Genomic DNA, 17,290 nt, shown 5'->3' with positions numbered 1-17,290 from the left:
GCCAATGGTCATCTTTTTTTTTTTTGAGACTGAGTCTCACTGTGTTACCCAGGCTGGGGTGCAATGGCGCAATCTCAGCTCACTGCAACCTCCACCCTCTGGGTTCAAGCAAATCTCCTGCCTCAGCCTCCCAAACTCCTAGCTGGAATTACAGGCAGGTGTCACCACGCCCAGCTAATTTTTGTATTTTTACTAGAGATAGGGTTTTACCATGTTGGCCAGGCTGGTCTCGAACTCCTGACCTCAGGTGATCTGCCCGCCTCGGCCTCCCAAGTGCTGGGATGACAGGCATGAGCCACCGCGTCTGGCCTCGGTCATCTTAATTGTATAGTTTGAATACGCTCACCTACATGTTACAGCAGACGTAGGTCACACCGTGTATCATATAGGAAAGGCTGGGACAGATGGGGACGGCCTCCTGGCTCTGAGCGGGGGTTGGAAACTCTTGAAATCCCACGTGGAGCAGAAACCACCCAGAGCCCGAGTTAGAGTTGGCTGCAGGTCCCCTCTGGACACGGCTGCAGCCCCAGGCTGGACCACCCAGGTCTCGTCCCCTGGGGGGCTAGAGAAGCCAGGGAGGAGTAGCCCCGACAGGCCTGAGCGGGTCTCAGCTCTCCGTTGAGCCGGAACTAGATGAAGTTCTCTGCCGCGGTCAGGAGGGATTGCAAGCGGGGATGTACGTGCCCCAGGGTGGAGAAACCAGGTTGTCCTGGGCAGGGGGCACCAGGGGTAGCTGCGGAGAGCCCCATGCGTTGCGCACACTTGATGTGCCAGGCACTGTGCTGTTGTACACGCACCATCTCGATGAGTCACCTTAGGAGGCAGACATCATCATACGCACTTTACAGCAGGTGAACTGGGATTCAGAGAGGTCAGGGAGCCGCCTGAGATCACAGCTGAGAAGCCTGTCGGGATCCAAACCCACATCCGTGTGACTCCGAAGGCAGTGCTTGACCCACCTTGGTTAAGGGGTTACAGGCTATGCCGCCCCTCGGTTCAGCCCTCCCTGGCTGGCCGTGCCCCCGCATGCAGGCTCGGCCCTCGGCCGCACTCCCCTCTGAGCAGGCTGGGGTCTGCCATCTCCCTCAGACACGACAGCTGGTGAAGGACGGCTTCCTGGTGGAAGTGTCGGAGAGCTCCCGGAAGCTGCGGCATGTCTTCCTCTTTACAGATGTCCTACTGTGTGCCAAGCTGAAGAAGACCTCTGCGGGGTGAGTGCGAGTCCGGGGACACGGGGAGGGGGAGGGGGCCGGACCTCTGCGGGGTGAGTGCGAGTCCGGGGACACGGGGAGGGGGCCGGACCTCTGCGGGGTGAGTGCGAGTCCGGGGACACGGGGAGGGGGCCGGACCTCTGCGGGGTGAGTGCGAGTCCGGGGACACGGGGAGGGGGCCGGACCTCTGCAGGGTGAGTGCGAGTCCGGGGACATGGGGTGGGGGAGGGATCGGACCTCTGCGGGGTGAGTGCGAGTCCGGGGACACGGGGTGGGGGAGGGATCGGACCTCTGCGGGGTGAGTGCGAGTCCGGGGACACGGGGAGGGGGCCGGACCTCTGCGGGGTGAGTGCGAGTCCGGGGACACGGGGAGGGGGAGGGGGCCGGACCTCTGCGGGGTGAGTGTGAGTCCGGGGACATGGGGTGGGGGAGGGATCGGACCTCTGCGGGGTGAGTGCGCGAGTCCAGGGACATGGGGTGGGGGAGGGGGCCGGACCTCTGCGGGGTGAGTGCGAGTCCGGGGACACGGGGAGGGAGAGGGGGCCGGACCTCTGCGGGGTGAGTGCGAGTCCGGGGACACGGGGAGGGGGCCGGACCTCTGCAGGGTGAGTGCGAGTCCGGGGACATGGGGTGGGGGAGGGATCGGACCTCTGCGGGGTGAGTGCGAGTCCGGGGACACGGGGAGGGGGAGGGGGCCGGACCTCTGCGGGGTGAGTGCGAGTCCGGGGACATGGGGTGGGGGAGGGATCGGACCTCTGCGGGGTGAGTGCGAGTCCGGGGACACGGGGAGGGGGAGGGGGCCGGACCTCTGCGGGGTGAGTGCAAGTCCGGGGACACGGGGAGGGGGCCGGACCTCTGTGGGGTGAGTGCGAGTCCGGGGACATGGGGTGGGGGAGGGATCGGACCTCTGCGGGGTGAGTGTGCGAGTCCAGGGACATGAGGTGGGGGAGGGGGCCGGACCTCTGCGGGGTGAGTGCGAGTCCAGGGACACGGGGTGGGGGAGGGGGCCGGACCTCTGCGGGGTGAGTGCGAGTCCGGGGACACGGGGAGGGGGAGGGGGCCGGACCTCTGCGGGGTGAGTGCGAGTCCGGGGACATGGGGTGGGGGAGGGTGCCGGACCTCTGCGGGGTGAGTGCGAGTCCGGGGACACGGGGTGAGGGAGGGATCGGACCTCTGCGGGGTGAGTGCGAGTCCGGGGACACGGGGAGGGGGCCGGACCTCTGCGGGGTGAGTGCGAGTCCGGGGACACGGGGAGGGGGCCGGACCTCTGCGGGGTGACTGCGAGTCCGGGGACACGGGGTGGGGAAGGGGGCCGGACCTCTGCAGGGTGAGTGTGCGAGTCCAGGGACACAGGGCCGAGGGAGGGAGCTGGACCTTTGCGTGTTGAGTGTGAGTCCAGGGACATGGGCTGGGGGAAGGGGGCCGGACCCTGCCCCCCATGGAGGCTTCAGCAGCTTTGTGGGTTTTTTTTTCTTTTGAGACAGGGTCTTGCTCTGTTGCTCAGGCTGGAGTGCAGTGGTGTGATCTTGGCTCACTGCAACCTCCACCTCCCGGGTTCAAGTGATTCTCCTGCCTCAGCCTCCTGAGTAGCTGGGATTACAGGTGCACGCCACCTCACCTGGCTAAGTTTTGCATTTTTAGTAGAGACGGGGTTTTGCCGTGTCAGCCAGGCTGGTCTCGAACTCCTGACCTCAGGTGATCTGCCCGCCTTGGCCTCCCAAAGTGCTGGGATTACAGGCGTGAGCCACCGTGCCCAGCCGGATTTTTCCTTTTAAAAACTGTATTAATTAACCTAATTTCACCACATAGCCTTTTTTTTTTTTTTTTAAATAAGTCATGTTTTTAATTATAAAGATAATATAAGGACATTGGAGGAAACCCCGTTCCCCACTGAAGCATGAGGTCTGCCTCCTGCCCCGCTGCTTCCTTCCCTGTTTTTAAATGTTCTCATGTTTCTTCACACAGTCATAATCACAGCGAATACCCAATTTGGGGCTCTGCTGTTTCTATTTCGTGTCATAAGCAGTTTCCCTGTTGCTGCCTCATCTTCATAATCATCCTTTTACTTTCCTGCACGGTTACCAGTGGATGTGCAATCGTTTACTTAAGCATTCTCTTTTTATTAGACATCTCTGAATTTCTGCTAACTGCAGTGCTGTGAATATTCACCACGTCTCCTGCTACTATTTATTGAGGGTTTAGGCCATGCCAGGTGCTGTGACACATCCTTTGAATACATGATTTCTAGTCCTCCCAACAACTCCACAAAGTAGTGACTGTTGTTCCCTTATCGTAGATGAGAGAAGAGCCTTGGAGAAGGTAAATAAGCTGCCCAAGCTTGCACAGCTAGAGGCACAGGTGGGATTGGAACCCCAAGCTAACGTGCGAGCTCCTTTGTGCCTCCTCCTCTCTACCCGATAATGTGGGTCGGCTCTGTGCCTTGAGCAGAGAGGCTCATTCCGCGTTCATTCACACATTCTTCCACCCACACTTACTGATCACCTACGACGTGCCAAGCACACCCCTTCTCCCAGCTGAGAAGCGACAGTCTGGATTCAAACCCATGTCTATGGGATGCCAAAGCTAGTGTGTTTACTACCAGGCTATCCTGCCTCTCCCCTTCAGCCCTCCCTGGCTGGCTGTGCCCCCAAGTACGGCACAGGGGTAGCAGGCCATGCACCCACCACAACACTTGGGTCAGAATGAGAAGTGCAAATCTAAGTCTTAGGGGAAGGATCGATTATTATGAACTTCAATAAAGGGATGACTGGCCGGGCGCAGTGGCTCACACCTGTAATCTCAGCACTTTGAGAGGCCAAGGCGGGTGGATCACCTGGGGTCAGGAGTTCGAGACCAACCTGGCTGACATGGCGAAACTCCGTCTCTACTGAAAGTACAAAAATTAGCTGGGTGTGATGGCGGGCGGCTATAATCCCAGCTACTCGGGAGGCTGAGGTAGGAGAATTGCTTGAACCCTGGAGGCAGAGGTTGGAGTGAGTGGAGATCGCCCCATTGCACTCCAGCCTGGGCGACAAAAGCGAAACTCCATCTCATAAAATAAAAATAATTAAAAAATAATAATAAAGGACATGACTCCCTGGAACTAGATCATGTTTGAGATTGTTCTGAGGCAGAGATGGCAATAATAAGCACACATGCCTCTGCCTGTTGTCCTTTGCCACAGCAGACATTGCTAATCACACATGCCTCTGCCTGTCATCCTTTGCCATGGCAGACATTACTAATCAACCAGAGCACGCTTTCTTGCTAGACTTGGATGTGGCTTTGTAATCCTCCACCCAGTGTTGACCCATGTGACCTCTCTTGATAAGAGTTGGCATTCGGAATAACACCTGTATTCCATTGCTAGCCTGAAGGATATTGAATGTGGATAGTCTAGAAGGGAGGGAGGAGTGTGGGGTGGGGAATAGGAAAATGTGAGCCCAGCCAGGAGGGCTTTGCTCTTCTTGATACCCAAGTGGTTTGGGATGTTTGACAACATGAATCGTCTAGGCCAGAAGCCTGGTAAGGTGATGGGGTGGAGTTGCTCCCTGCAGGCGGGACAGACCCCAGAACCCAGCTCTCATCACTCCATGTGCTCCACGTGTGTGTTTCCTAGTCAGGCTTCTCAGGAGCAGGGATCGTTCTTGCTTCTGGCAAGTTCTCAGTCAACCCCTGTCAGTGGTTCTGTGGTTCTGGACCCAGGAGTTGAGGCTGGAAGAGCCAGGCTCCCTCTAGCTCATGGCTCCCTCTGGCTCATTTGCAGGAAGCACCAGCAGTATGACTGTAAGTGGTACATTCCCCTGGCCGACCTGGTGTTTCCGTCCCCCGAGGAATCTGAGGCCAGCCCCCAGGTGCACCCCTTCCCAGACCATGAGCTGGAGGACATGAAGATGAAGATCTCTGCCCTCAAGAGTGAAATCCAGAAGGAGGTGAGCAGAGCTTGGTATCTGAGCCTGGGGCCCTTTGAGCCAGCTGTGCTGGGGGAGGTGGAGGTGGGAAGTTGTAAGGTTTGAGAGTTTGAGAGGGAGCCTTGAGTGTGTAGTTACTAGGGGAAAGACCCCAACTACAGTAGCTCCAAGCAGATCGAGGGGGTCAGTGCTCAGGATTTCGTGGGGCTAACATGGAGAGTGCCCTGGAAAGCAGTGCATGTTGAACACGATAGAAAGGGGAAGCAAGCAGCCAGGCGCAGTGGCTTACACCTGTAATCCCAGCACTTTGGGAGGCCGAGGCAGGTGGATCACCTGAGGCCAGGAGTTTGAGACCAGCCTGGCCAACATGGCGAAACCCTGTCTCTACTAAAAGTACAAAAATTAGCTGGGCACGGTGGTGGGCGCCTGTAATCTCAGCTACTTGGGAGGCTGAGGCAGGAGAATGGCTTCAACCCGGGAGGTGGAGGTTGCAGTCAGCCAAGATCATGCCATTGCACTCTAGCCTGGGCAATAGAGTGAGATTCTGTATTTAAAAAAAAAAAAAAAAAAAAAGGCAGGGGGGTTGGGGAAGCAAGAGAAGAAAAAGGAGGCTTTTGTAAGGAAAAGCAGGACCTGTGCAAGGAAGAAGACCTGAGAGGCCTCTCAGAAACTGACAGATCAAGTAGGCAAATAAATAAGGAGAGAGAGAACCTGAATGCCACAATTAACACGCTTGGCGTAAAAATGCCAAGAAGCTTGTGCCCTGACAGAAAACTGAGATTGTTGTCACACATGTGTGCAACATTCACATTTATCCTATAACAGGCCACTAAGGAAATCTCAACATTTTTCAAAAAGTTGATAGCATACAAGTCATGTTCACAGACCACAGTGGAGTAAAATTAGAAGTGAACAAGAAAATTGGTCAGCCTGGGCGCAGTGGCTCACACCTGTAATCCCAGAACTTTGGGAGGCTGAGGCGGGTGGATCACCTGAGGTCAGGCATTCGAGATCAGTCTGGCCAATATGGTAAAACCCCATCTCTACTAAAAATACAAAATTTTCCAGGCGTGGTGGATCACGCCTGTAATCCCAGCACTTTAGGAGGCCCAGGCAGGCAGGTCACCTGAGGTCAGGAGTTCGAGACTGGTCTGGCCAACATGGTGAAACCCCATCTCTACTGAAAATACAAAATTAGCCGGATGTGGTGACTTGCGCCTGTAATCCCAGCTACTCAAGAGGCTGAGACAGGAGAATTGCTTGAACCTGGGAGGCAGAGGTTGCCGTGTGCTGAGATTGCGCCGCTGCACTCCAGCCTGAGCAACAGAGTGAGACTCTGTCTAAAAAAAAAAAAAAAAAAGAATATTGGTTTGGAAAGTTCAAACTGACAAGGTAAAGAGGAAATCAAAATTCAAAATGGGAACTGTAAACTGTTTAGAGCTGCCTGGAAATGAGTGTACTACATACCAGTGTGCATGGATGCAGCCAAAGTGCTATTTAGAGGAACATGCATAGCCCTCAGTTCACACAACAAGAGTGTTTAGAGGAACATGTAAAGCCCTCAGTTCACATAACAACAGTGTTTAGAGGAACATGCATAGCCCTCAGTTCACACAACAACAGTGTTTAGAGGAACATGTAAAGCCTTCAGTTCACACAACAGTGTTTAGAGGAACGTGTAAAGCCCTCAGTTCACATAACAACAGTGTTTAGAGGAACGTGTAAAGCCCTCAGTTCACATAACAACAGTGTTCAGAGGAACATGTAAAGCCCTCAGTTCACATAACAACAACAGTGTTTTAGAGGAACATGTAAAGCCCTCAGTTTACGTAACAACAGTGTTTAGAGGAACATGTAAAGCCCTCAGTTCACATAACAACAACAGTGTTTAGAGGAACATGTAAAGCCCTCAGTTCACATAACAACAACAGTGTTTAGAGGAACATGCATAGCCCTCAGTTCACACAACAACAGTGTTCAGAGGAACATGTAAAGCCCTCAGTTCACATAACAACAGTGTTTAGAGGAACATGTAAAGCCCTCAGTTCACATCATAACAGTGTTTAGAGGAACATTTTAAAGCCTTCAGTTCACACAACAACAGTGTTTAGAGGAAGGCACCGCAAGAGGAGCCTCCCAGGGAGCAGAGGAAGGGCCTGGAGCTGAGGAAGGGCCTGGCGTGGAGGAAGGGCGTGGAGCGGTTTGGTCAGTCTGGTCTCTTTTCCTCACCTCTCAGGTTCAGCTTAGGCCTCACCGCCCCTGGGAAGCTTCTCTGACACCCACGGCCACCACAGTCTGCATTGGGTGCCCTGTCCCCAGATCCTGTGGCTTTTTGTTTACCTGTGGCTTTGCTTAAATGCTACTGAATTATAATTGCATTGTCAGCCTCTTCTCTTCCCCAGTAGAAAGTGAACTCCACTGACAGCGCTGTTTTCTTCTGTTTTATGTTCCTAATACTTAACACGTAAAAAATAGGTACTTAGGGCCCAGCACGGTGGCTCACGCCAGTAATCCCAGCACTTTGGGAGGCCATGGCAGGTGGATCACTTGAGGCTAGAAGTTCAAGACCATCCTGGCCAACATGGTGAAGGCCCTTCTCTACGAAAAGTACAAAATTTAGCTGGATGTGGTGGTGGGCGCCTGTAATCCCAGCCACTTGGGAGGCTGAGGCAGGAGAACTGTGTGAACCCGGGAGGTGGAGGTTGCAGTGAGCCGAGATCGCGCCACTACACTCCAGCCTGGGCAACAGAGTGAGTGGGACTCCATCTCAAAAAAAAAAAAAAAAGGTACTTAATAAACAAACAATTATTGAAGAAAACATGACCAGATGGCCTCTCTAAGGATTCTTTCAACTCAAGCATCTCTCTTTGAACAGGGGAAAGAAAGATCACCATTATAACCCAGGAGTGTTCAGGGCCGGGGATGTCCTAGGATGGGGGTACATCTGCCCAGAGGGAGCTCCCTCACCAGCACAGCTGTCCCCCTCCTGAACCGCTGGGCCCTGCCCACAGTCCCCGCCCAGGAGCATCCTGTGTGCTGGTTTCTCACCCGCCCGGGAGTCAGCAGGCTTCCTGCCCCCGCTGTTGCCCCAGCTGTGCAGACGTGGCCTTACGCCCAGTCAAGTCAACACTCACTGAGCCCCACTGGCTGCAGTGCCTGGGGTGCGCCGGGTGCCTCATGGATATCCCTGTCCAGTGGAGGAAGCAGATACGCCCCTTGCTGACCACAGAGCATGGCACATGTGGTGAGTCACTAGAGAGGCACAGGTGCCGTCCTCTGAGTCATGGAAGAAGCAGTGATTTGTTCTTTTTTTTTTTTTTTTTGAGACAGATTCTCACTCTGTCACCCACATTGGAGTGCAGTAGCATAATCTCGGCTCACTGCAACCTCTGCCTCCCGGGTTCAAGCAATTCTCCTGCCTCAGCCTCCCAAGTAGCCGGGATTACAGGCGCACGCCACCATGCCCGGCTAAGTTTTTGTGTTTTTAGTAGAGACGGGGTTTCACCGTGTCAGTCAGGCTGGTCTCGAACTCCTGACTTTGTGATCCACCTGCCTTGGCCTCCCAAAGTGCTGGGATTACAGGCGTGAGCCACTGCGCCCAGCCTTGTCCTTTTAATAATAATTTTTAAAACTTTCGTGTTTTTTCTAATCACCAGTGTAATACTGGCTTGTTATAAGGAGAAATGCTCATAGTACCAGTATGTACAGGGTAAAGCTGGTCGCCACCCACCTCCCATTGCTAACAGCTGGAGGTGTGTTCTTCTGAACTCTTCTTTGCTTATACTGGTGTGTACCTGTGTGTGTGTGTTTGTGTGCGCACGTGTGTGTACAATGAGACTAGACTACACGTGCTGTTTTGCAACTTCAGCATTTCACCCCACGGTGGGTCTTTGAGCCCTTTGGATGTATCAGATTCTTTTTGAGATGGAATCTCGCTCTGTCACCCAGGCTGGAGTGCACTGGTGAGATTTTGGCTCACTGGAACTTCCACCTCCCGGGTTCAAGCGACTCTCCTGCCTCAGCCTCCTGAGTAGCTGGGACTACAGGCGCCCGCCACCGGGCCCGGTAGATTTTGCATTCTCAGTAGATACGGGGTTACACCATGTTGGCCAGGCTGGTCTTGAACTCCTGACCTCAAACGATCCGCCCACCTCGGCCTCCCAAAGTGCTGGGATTTCAGGCGTGAGCCACTGCGCCCGGCGGCATCAGATTCTTTTTAACAACTGCGTCCTGCTCTGTCGCTTGACTGCATGCAGATGTTTCTGGATATTTGGATGGTTTCTGATTCTTCGCTGTTAGCAGGCGGGTCGACAGTAAACACCGCTGCGCGTGTGCGTCTCTGCAGTAGATCCCCTCCGGGGGGAGGGTCAGGGCAGAGTGAGTGTGCCCTTCATTGTCAGGCTTACGTCTGAAAAAGCTGTGACCGATGGCATTCCCCCCGCGGTGTGTGAGGGTGACAGTCCCCCACGGTGTCACAACACTGGCTGGGAACATTCGTTACAATTTTGCCAGTCCAGTGGGTTAAAAAGAACAAAACGCTCCAGAGATGAATTCTAACTTAGGAGCTTGAGGATGGCCTTGCACGCTGAGACTTGAAGCATAATCGCGGTTAATAAAAGGGAGAGGATCCTTTATGAAATAGACAGAAACTGGGAACACTGAGGGAGCAGGCTCTGCCCACAGAGGATGAATGGCTGGTGAGGGAGGGAGGCTGAGCCGAGGGGGCCGGGTGGGTTGTCCGCGGGACAGGGGGGCCGGAACCCTGCTGTGGGGGCCTCGGTGCCAGGCTGGCAGGCGGAGCTTCAGGCTGAAAGGTGTCTGAGGTTTTCCTAAGCAGTTGTCTCTGTTGTGCCCGGAATTGAATGTGTGGAGGCAACAGAGTGACAGTCCAGAGAGGCTAATGCTGCTGTAATATTTGTGTTATTTAGGGTTCCCAAGAGAAGGAGGCATAGCACCCCGCCCAGGGCCACGTGGGGAGGCGCCAGCTTTGAGCAGGAGGCAGGAGTGGAAGGAAAGTGTGGCCACAACTTTTCCGTGGAGAAACAGGGCAGGGCAGGGAAAGGGCTTGGCACTGGCTGGCTTCTGTTACGTTGGCAGCCCTGGGCTAGAGGGGTGGTCTCTAGTGACCTGGTCCCCGGCCCTGGGTGACGTGGGGCAGAGGAGATGCTGGCTTGGTGAGTGAGCGTCGGGTAGAGAAGGTAGCTGGGGACATGGGCTCTGGATCAGTGGGTGTGTGAATGAGAGCTGTGCTCACAGGGCGTCACTGACAGTCTTAGAAATTAGCGAGCCCTGCGGGGGAGCAGTTTCTCACCCCGGTACCCGCCTCTCCTGCCACAAGATGTCAAAACATCATGAAATACGGAAAATGTAAAGAGCACGATTAACACACAGCGGAGTGTCGTGCCTAGTGCTGCTCGTGAGAAAGGCCCGAGTGTGAGCGAAACCCTCTGTGTCCCCACCTCCTACAGAAAGCCAACAAAGGCCAGAGCCGGGCCATCGAGCGCCTGAAGAAGAAGATGTTTGAGAATGAGTTCCTGCTGCTGCTCAACTCCCCCACAATCCCGTTCAGGATCCACAATCGGAATGGAAAGGTCAGGAAGGGTGGGGGTGGGACCAAGACAGCCCCTTCCTTAGTCCAGAGCGGCCCAGTCTATGGCTCCTGGCCCCAACCTGTAGGAACCAGAAACTCGGGTCCCTCTTCCTAAGGAGGCTGCCGTGGCTCCAGCTGTTGACTCACTCTCCCCACTTGTGTGGAATGAGTGCCCTCTGCTGGCCGTCCCTGGCACGGCTGCTCCTGTCACCTTGGCTTTCCAGGAAGGAGCTTCCCCTTCACCCACACACCCCCAGCTGCCTCCTTCTCCAAGGTCAGCCGTGCCGGGATAAGGAGGAGCTTTGGGCTGGGCAAGGTGGCTCACGCCTGTAATCCCAGCACTTTGGGAGGCCGAGGCGGGCAGATCACCTGAGGTCAGGAGTTTGAGACCAGCCTGGCCAACGTGGCAAAACCCCGTCTCTACTAAAAATAGCAAAAATTAGCCGGGCGTGGTGGCGCGCACCTGTAATCTCAGTTACTCTGGAGGCCGAGGCAGGAGAATCGCTTGAGCCTGGGAGGCGGAGGTTGCAGTGAGCCGAGATTGTGCCACTGCACTCGAGCCTGGGTAACGAGTGAAACTCTGTCTCAAAAAAAAAAGAAGGAGCGGCCGGGCGCGGTGGCTCAAGCCTGTAATCCCAGCACTTTGGGAGGCCGAGACGGGCGGATCACGAGGTCAGGAGATCGAGACCATCCTGGCTAACACGGTGAAACCCCGTCTCTACTAAAAAATACAAAAAACTAGCCGGGCGAGGCGGTGGGCGCCTGTAGTCCCAGCTACTCGGGAGGCTGAGGCAGGAGAATGGCGTGAACCCGGGAGGCGGAGCTTGCAGTGAGCTGAGATCCGGCCACTGCACTCCAGCCTGGGCGACAGAGCGAGACTGCATCTCAAAAAAAAAAAAAAAAAAAAAGAAGGAGATTTGGTGGGGTCCCCAGTATCTGGGAATACGTTTGGCCTGACTGTGGTCACCCACTGCATTCTCGTCTCTCTTCAGAGTTACCTGTTCCTACTGTCCTCGGACTACGAGAGGTCAGAGTGGAGAGAAGCAATTCAGAAACTACAGAAGAAGGGTAAATTCCTGCCCCTTCCGCACTCCCCGAATATGTCTGTGGCAATGATGGGCCTTTTGTATTTCTAAGTATTTCGTGTCCAGTATCACGTCTTTGGCCCTCACAGTCACCCTCAAAGGTGCCGGGGATGGGCATTTAAGGATGTTGTATATTGAGACCTGAAGAATCTAAGTGATTGGCTTAAAGACATGATGATTTAGTCCTGGGACTGGACCCAGGGCCCAGCCTGGGCTTTCTCTTTTTCTCTCTGCCCCTCTTTTTCTTTTACACACACACACACACACACACACACACACCCACCCCACAGGCTGGGTGCGGTGGCTCACGCCTGTAATCCCAGTCAGGAGTTTGAGATCAGCCTGGGCAACATGGTGAAACCCCATCTACTAAAAACACAAAAATTAGCCGGGTGTGGTAGCGGGCACCTGTAATCCCAGCTACTCAGGAGGCTGAAGCAGGAGAATCCCTTGAACCCGGGAGGCGGAGGCTGCAGTGAGCTGAAATCACAGCACTGTACTCCAGCGTGGGCAGCAGAGCGAGACTTCTTCTCAAAAAACAAAACCAAAACACATACACCACACTCACACACACACACAGTGAGCTGAGATCACAGCACTGTACTCCAGCGTGGGCAGCAGAGCAAGACTTCTTCTCAAAAAACAAAACCAAAACACATACACCACACACGCACACACACACACACACACGCACGCACGCACACACGCAAACCTCTTCAGTCAGATTCTCCTACTCTGACCCCTCTGACAGCACCTATACCCATACCCCTGTGTCCACAAATCCTTCCCCCTCCCTCGCAGGGACCAACTCTGCCCCAGGGATTAGGCCGTCTTCCTGCAGCCCCCAGGGAAGAGCAGAGGGTCCTAGTGGACCAGTGCCCACGCTCCCTTCTCTCTCGGCTCTCCCTCCAGATCTCCAGGCCTTTGTCCTGAGCTCAGTGGAGCTCCAGGTGCTCACAGGATCCTGTTTCAAGCTTAGGACTGTACACAACATTCCTGTCACCAGCAATAAAGATGGTAAGCTTGGGAACCTGAGGTTGCCCAACTGGCAGGTCCCAGCCCCCAGAGCATGGCCGGCTTCCCATAAGGACCCAGGCAGACACGTAGCTGTAAATGGCTGATCCCTGCTCGGCTGTGCTGAGACTGTTCACTGGCCAGGGACACAGAGAGCCTAGGTAGGGGCGACTGTCTCCTGAGTTTCCAGATGACCTGGGCTTTTCCTTGGGCCACTCTGTCTGGCTTGGGAGAACTGGCACCCTGGTGCACTGAGATTGTGCTGTTAATATATTCATGAGAGAGTGGAGCTGGTGGATAAAACGGTGTATGGGAAATGAGGCTGGAAGTTTCCAGGGACCAGCTCTTGAAATGCCTCAAATGCCAAGCCAGGGAGTTTGGAGTTAATCCCGTAAGTCCAGGAGTCTGGGGGCGGTTTTGAGCAGTGGGGAGCTGTGATCAGGGCTGGGAACTGACCAGAGTGGGTGGATTCTCGCTGCCTGTGTGCTGGAAAAGGGTTCACTTTGTGAACGGGGTTCTGAAGGCAAGCTTTCCTCGTCATAGGAGGGGCATCTAGGGACCCCTGTGTCCCAAGCGGGGCCAGAGCTGGGCCTTCTCTCTGCCATTAGCGGAATGATTTCTCATATCGGTCAGTTGTCACTACCAGGATAGGCAGGATTCGGAGGGAGGGACCGTAGCCATGGGGAATGGTACTAAGTCCCTGGGCCAGGATGGTGGGTGTGCTGGACACCCCCAGGCTGAGCGGAGGAGAGAAGGACCCTCCAGCCCAACCCCGGGCAGCTCACATCCGAGGAAGCAGTGGCCTTCGGAAACTTTTTCATCTGGCCACCAGGTGGTGATGTTGGACCAAGACTCAGCTGAGTCTCATCCCCCATCTGCCTCCTGCCGGCCTCCAGGCCGAGGGACCCGCTGACCACCCTCTGCCCTGGGGGCTTTTCTCTCTTGCAGACGACGAGTCTCCAGGACTCTATGGCTTCCTTCATGTCATCGTCCACTCTGCCAAGGGATTTAAGCAATCAGCCAGTAAGTGCCCTAGCCAGGACGAGGTTGGGTGGGCCATTGTGGATCCCGCACTGCTCTGCTCTGCCCAGGATGGGGGCCTGCCAGCGCGCCTTTAGGCATGGGGTATTCCCCTGAAGGCCAGAAACCAGCTCCTCTTGGCAGGGAAGTCACCCCTGCCCTTTGTCTCCAAAGTCCTCTTTCTCAAGCCCTCCCTGAAGCTGTCTGAAACCTAGGGGCTGGGCGCGGTGGCTCACGCCTGTAATCCCAGCACTTTGGGAGGCCCAGGTGGGCAGATCACCTGAGGTCAGGAGTTCGAGACCATCCAGGCCAACATGGTGAAATTCTGTCTCTACTAAAAATACAGGCTGGGCGCGGTGGCTCAAGCCTGTTATCCCAGCACTTTAGGAGGCTGAGACGGGCGGATCACGAGGTCAGAAGAACAAGACCATCCTGGCTAATTCGGTGAAACCCCGTCTCTACTAAAAAATACAAAAAACTAGCCGGGCGAGGTGGCGGCGCCTGTAGTCCCAGCTACTCGGGAGGCTGAGGCAGGAGAATGGTGTAAACCCGGGAGGCGGAGCTTGCAGTGAGCTGAGATCCGGCCACTGCACTCCAGCCTGGGCGACAGAGAGAGACTCTGTCTCACAAAAAAAAAAAAAAAAAAAAAAAAAGCCAGGCGTGGTAGTGGGCAGCTGTAGTCCCAGCTACTTGGGAGGCTGAGGCCAGAGAATCCCTTGAACCCAGGAGGCGGAGGTTGCTGTGAGCTGAGATCGCACCACTGAACTCCAGCCTGGGCGACAGAGCGAGAATCCTTCTCAAAAAAAAAAAAAAAGAAACCGAGGGCAACAAACACGTGGACTCCAACTTCATATCTGCCCATGACAAGCTGTGTGACCTTGGGCAAGTTTCTTAACCTCTCTGGGCCTCCACTAAAAGCCAATCACGCTTGTGAATTTTGACAGGAGAGCAGGCTCGGATATGATGGTGTGTGTGCAGCGTTCCCTGTTGTCTCCTCTATTTGTAGATTCGTCATACTAAATCTGTTTTTAGTGTTTCACAAAGTACGATTGCACTTCTTTTTTAATTAAAAAAAAATTTTTTTGTAGAGACAGGTTCTTATTATGTTGCCCAGGCTGGTCTTGAACTCCTAGACTCAAGCCATCCTCCCACCTCAGCCTCTCAAAGTGCTGAGATTATAGGTGTTAGCTGCTGTGCCCAGTCTGGTTGCACTTTTAAAATTTAATTTAATTTTATATTTTTGAGACAGGGTCTCACTCTGACCCCCAGGCTGGAGTGCAGTGGTGCGATCTCGGCTCACTGCAACCTCTGCCTCCCGGGTTCAAGCGATTCTCCTGCCTCAGCCTCCCGAGTAGCTGGGATTACAGGTGCCTGCTACCACGCCCGGCTCCCACAGTGCTGGGATGACAGGTGTGAGCCCCCGTGCCCGACCTCGTTGCACTTTTTCTCTACTTGTTACCCGCACGGGAATTTGTGAGTCAGTTAGACAGCTGATAGTTTCTACCTATTTGCCAGAGGAGGTAACTGAGTTACAGAGAGGAGAAAAGACTTAACATCACAGAGGATCAGAAACCCCGGGCTCCTGGCTCCCTTCCCACTCCCTGCTCCTCACTGGCAGGTGGGGTCTGCCCTCGCCCCTTCCCTGCAGCGCCCCACACAGAGGTGACACTGTGGGCCCTCTGCCTTTCCCAGGAAGCCTCCCTGAGTTCCTGGGGCGAACTGGCCTCCCTTCTTCGTGCCCCCATCCCGCTCAGGGCAAGCCGGTTATAGCACCTGTCGCACCTGTCGTGCTGTTTTGTCACTTACAATTTGCCTCCCACTGAGTTCTCTGAGGGCGGGAACCGGGTCTCCTTTACCCCGGCGTGAACAGGAGCTCAGAAATGTGGAATGAAGTTGTTAATTTACACAGCACCTGCCGTGCACCTGGAGAAGATGAGACCGTGGCCGGCGTGTGGACATACTCACACGGTCAAAGCCCGTGGCGTGTTCAAAGCCTCTCATCTCTGGCCTGCTCTGAGCCTCCGGCGTCCTGCCGAGGTCACGGAAACCATCCCCATTTTACACACAAGGACACTGAGGCTCGGAGGGGCTCCAGGTTCCTTCCTGGGGTCAGGCAGTAGCAGGTGGTGCAGCAGAATCCACGTCTTCCGGCACCAGAGCCCGACCTCTTCCCTTTAGGGCAGTTCTTGAAGTCTGGCCAGGACCCCCACACGGCCACTCGGGCTGCTTGTTAACGTGGAAGCTTCCTGAACTCTCTCCAAACCCACAGACCCCCCTTCTGGGGGCTGCTGCTCAGAAGCTTCTGGCTAGTGAGCTCTGTAGGACCGTCCCGCCCGTGTGTGGACCAGGCGCCTCCACTCCGCGGCCCCCAGATGCCACCCCTCCTCCCTCTCCTGCTTCCCGCTGGCTGGGAGGTCCTCACCTCAGGGAGCCAGGCCCGTGGCGTGGAGCAGGCGTTCTTCCTCCAGCCTGAGCGGGTGTCAGGGGCGGGTGTCAGAGCCGGGCTGAGCTGCTCCCAAATCTCTCCTTACCCCCAGATTATCCTCACTCCCTTCTCCCCCGCCGCCCCTGACCCACTCACACGTCTGTTCTCACTCAGAGGTGAGGCCCCGTGTCTTCAGCGGTGGTCACCTCAGGACCTCAGGACAGGCAGGCCCAGGGTGTAGGCACCATGACTGTTCCTGCTCTGCAGACAGGGAACCCGGGGAGGGAAGTGAGGTGGTTTGTGCAGAGCCGGGGTGTGGCCCAGATGGTCTGACTCCGGAACCCTCGCTCTGACCCTGTGAGCCGTCCCCAGCCCCTTCCGGAACCCTCGCTCTGACCCTGTGAGCCGTCCCCATCCCCTTCCGGAACCCTCGCTCTGACCCTGTGAGCCATCCCCAGCCCCTTCCGGAACCCTCGCTCTGACCCTGTGAGCTGTCCCCAGCCCATTCCGGAACCCTCGCTCTGACCCTGTGAGCCATCCCCAGCCCCTTCCGGAACCCTCGCTCTGACCCTGTGAGCCGTCCCCAGCCCATTCCGGAACCCTCGCTCTGACCCTGTGAGCCGTCCCCAGCCCCTTCCGGAACCCTCGCTCTGACCCTGTGAGCCGTCCCCAGCCCCTTCCGGAACCCTCGCTCTGACCCTGTGAGCCGTCCCCCAGCACCTTCCTGAACCCTCGCTCTGACCCTGTGAGCTGTCCCCAGCCCCTTCCGGAACCCTCGCTCTGACCCTGTGAGCCGTCCCCCAGCCCCTCAAGGAGGGTTTGCTCACACTGACATCAGTCGATGATGACAGCACTTCACGGCCCGTCTCAGACACACAGACCCCCTCCCTGGTCTGGCCCGGGCTGGGGTGCTCAGCGCCTCTGTGTTGTTCGCCTGCGAATCCGCCGCACCCACGTTCCGTGTGTTCTGATGCCCACCTGGGTCTCCTTTCTGTTGCTCCAGCTGGAGGCTTCTTGGGGCAGCTGCACTCTCC

At 55.7% G+C, this 17,290-nt stretch overlaps 1 protein-coding gene across 7 annotated transcripts in view; it reads left to right on the top strand.

The window, feature by feature from the left end:
• ABR (ABR activator of RhoGEF and GTPase) overlaps nucleotides 1–17,290 on the top strand; it is a 230,965-nt gene that overhangs the window by 165,552 nt on the left and 48,123 nt on the right. For all 7 annotated transcript variants that reach the window (XM_045376367.3, XM_065532214.2, XM_074018143.1 and 4 more), the window contains 6 exons: nucleotides 1,090–1,211; nucleotides 4,978–5,143; nucleotides 10,591–10,713; nucleotides 11,705–11,780; nucleotides 12,710–12,814; nucleotides 13,760–13,834. In XM_045376367.3, coding sequence (XP_045232302.2) covers nucleotides 1,090–1,211; nucleotides 4,978–5,143; nucleotides 10,591–10,713; nucleotides 11,705–11,780; nucleotides 12,710–12,814; nucleotides 13,760–13,834 — 667 coding nt within the window. The remainder of the gene's footprint in view (nucleotides 1–1,089; nucleotides 1,212–4,977; nucleotides 5,144–10,590; nucleotides 10,714–11,704; nucleotides 11,781–12,709; nucleotides 12,815–13,759; nucleotides 13,835–17,290) is intronic.

This window comes from Macaca fascicularis, chromosome 16 (assembly GCF_037993035.2).
Source record: "Macaca fascicularis isolate 582-1 chromosome 16, T2T-MFA8v1.1".
In the NCBI taxonomy this organism is placed as follows: Eukaryota; Metazoa; Chordata; class Mammalia; order Primates; family Cercopithecidae; genus Macaca; species Macaca fascicularis.
Note: the sequence above shows the minus strand (reverse complement) of the source record. Positions and strands in the feature narration are given on the sequence as shown.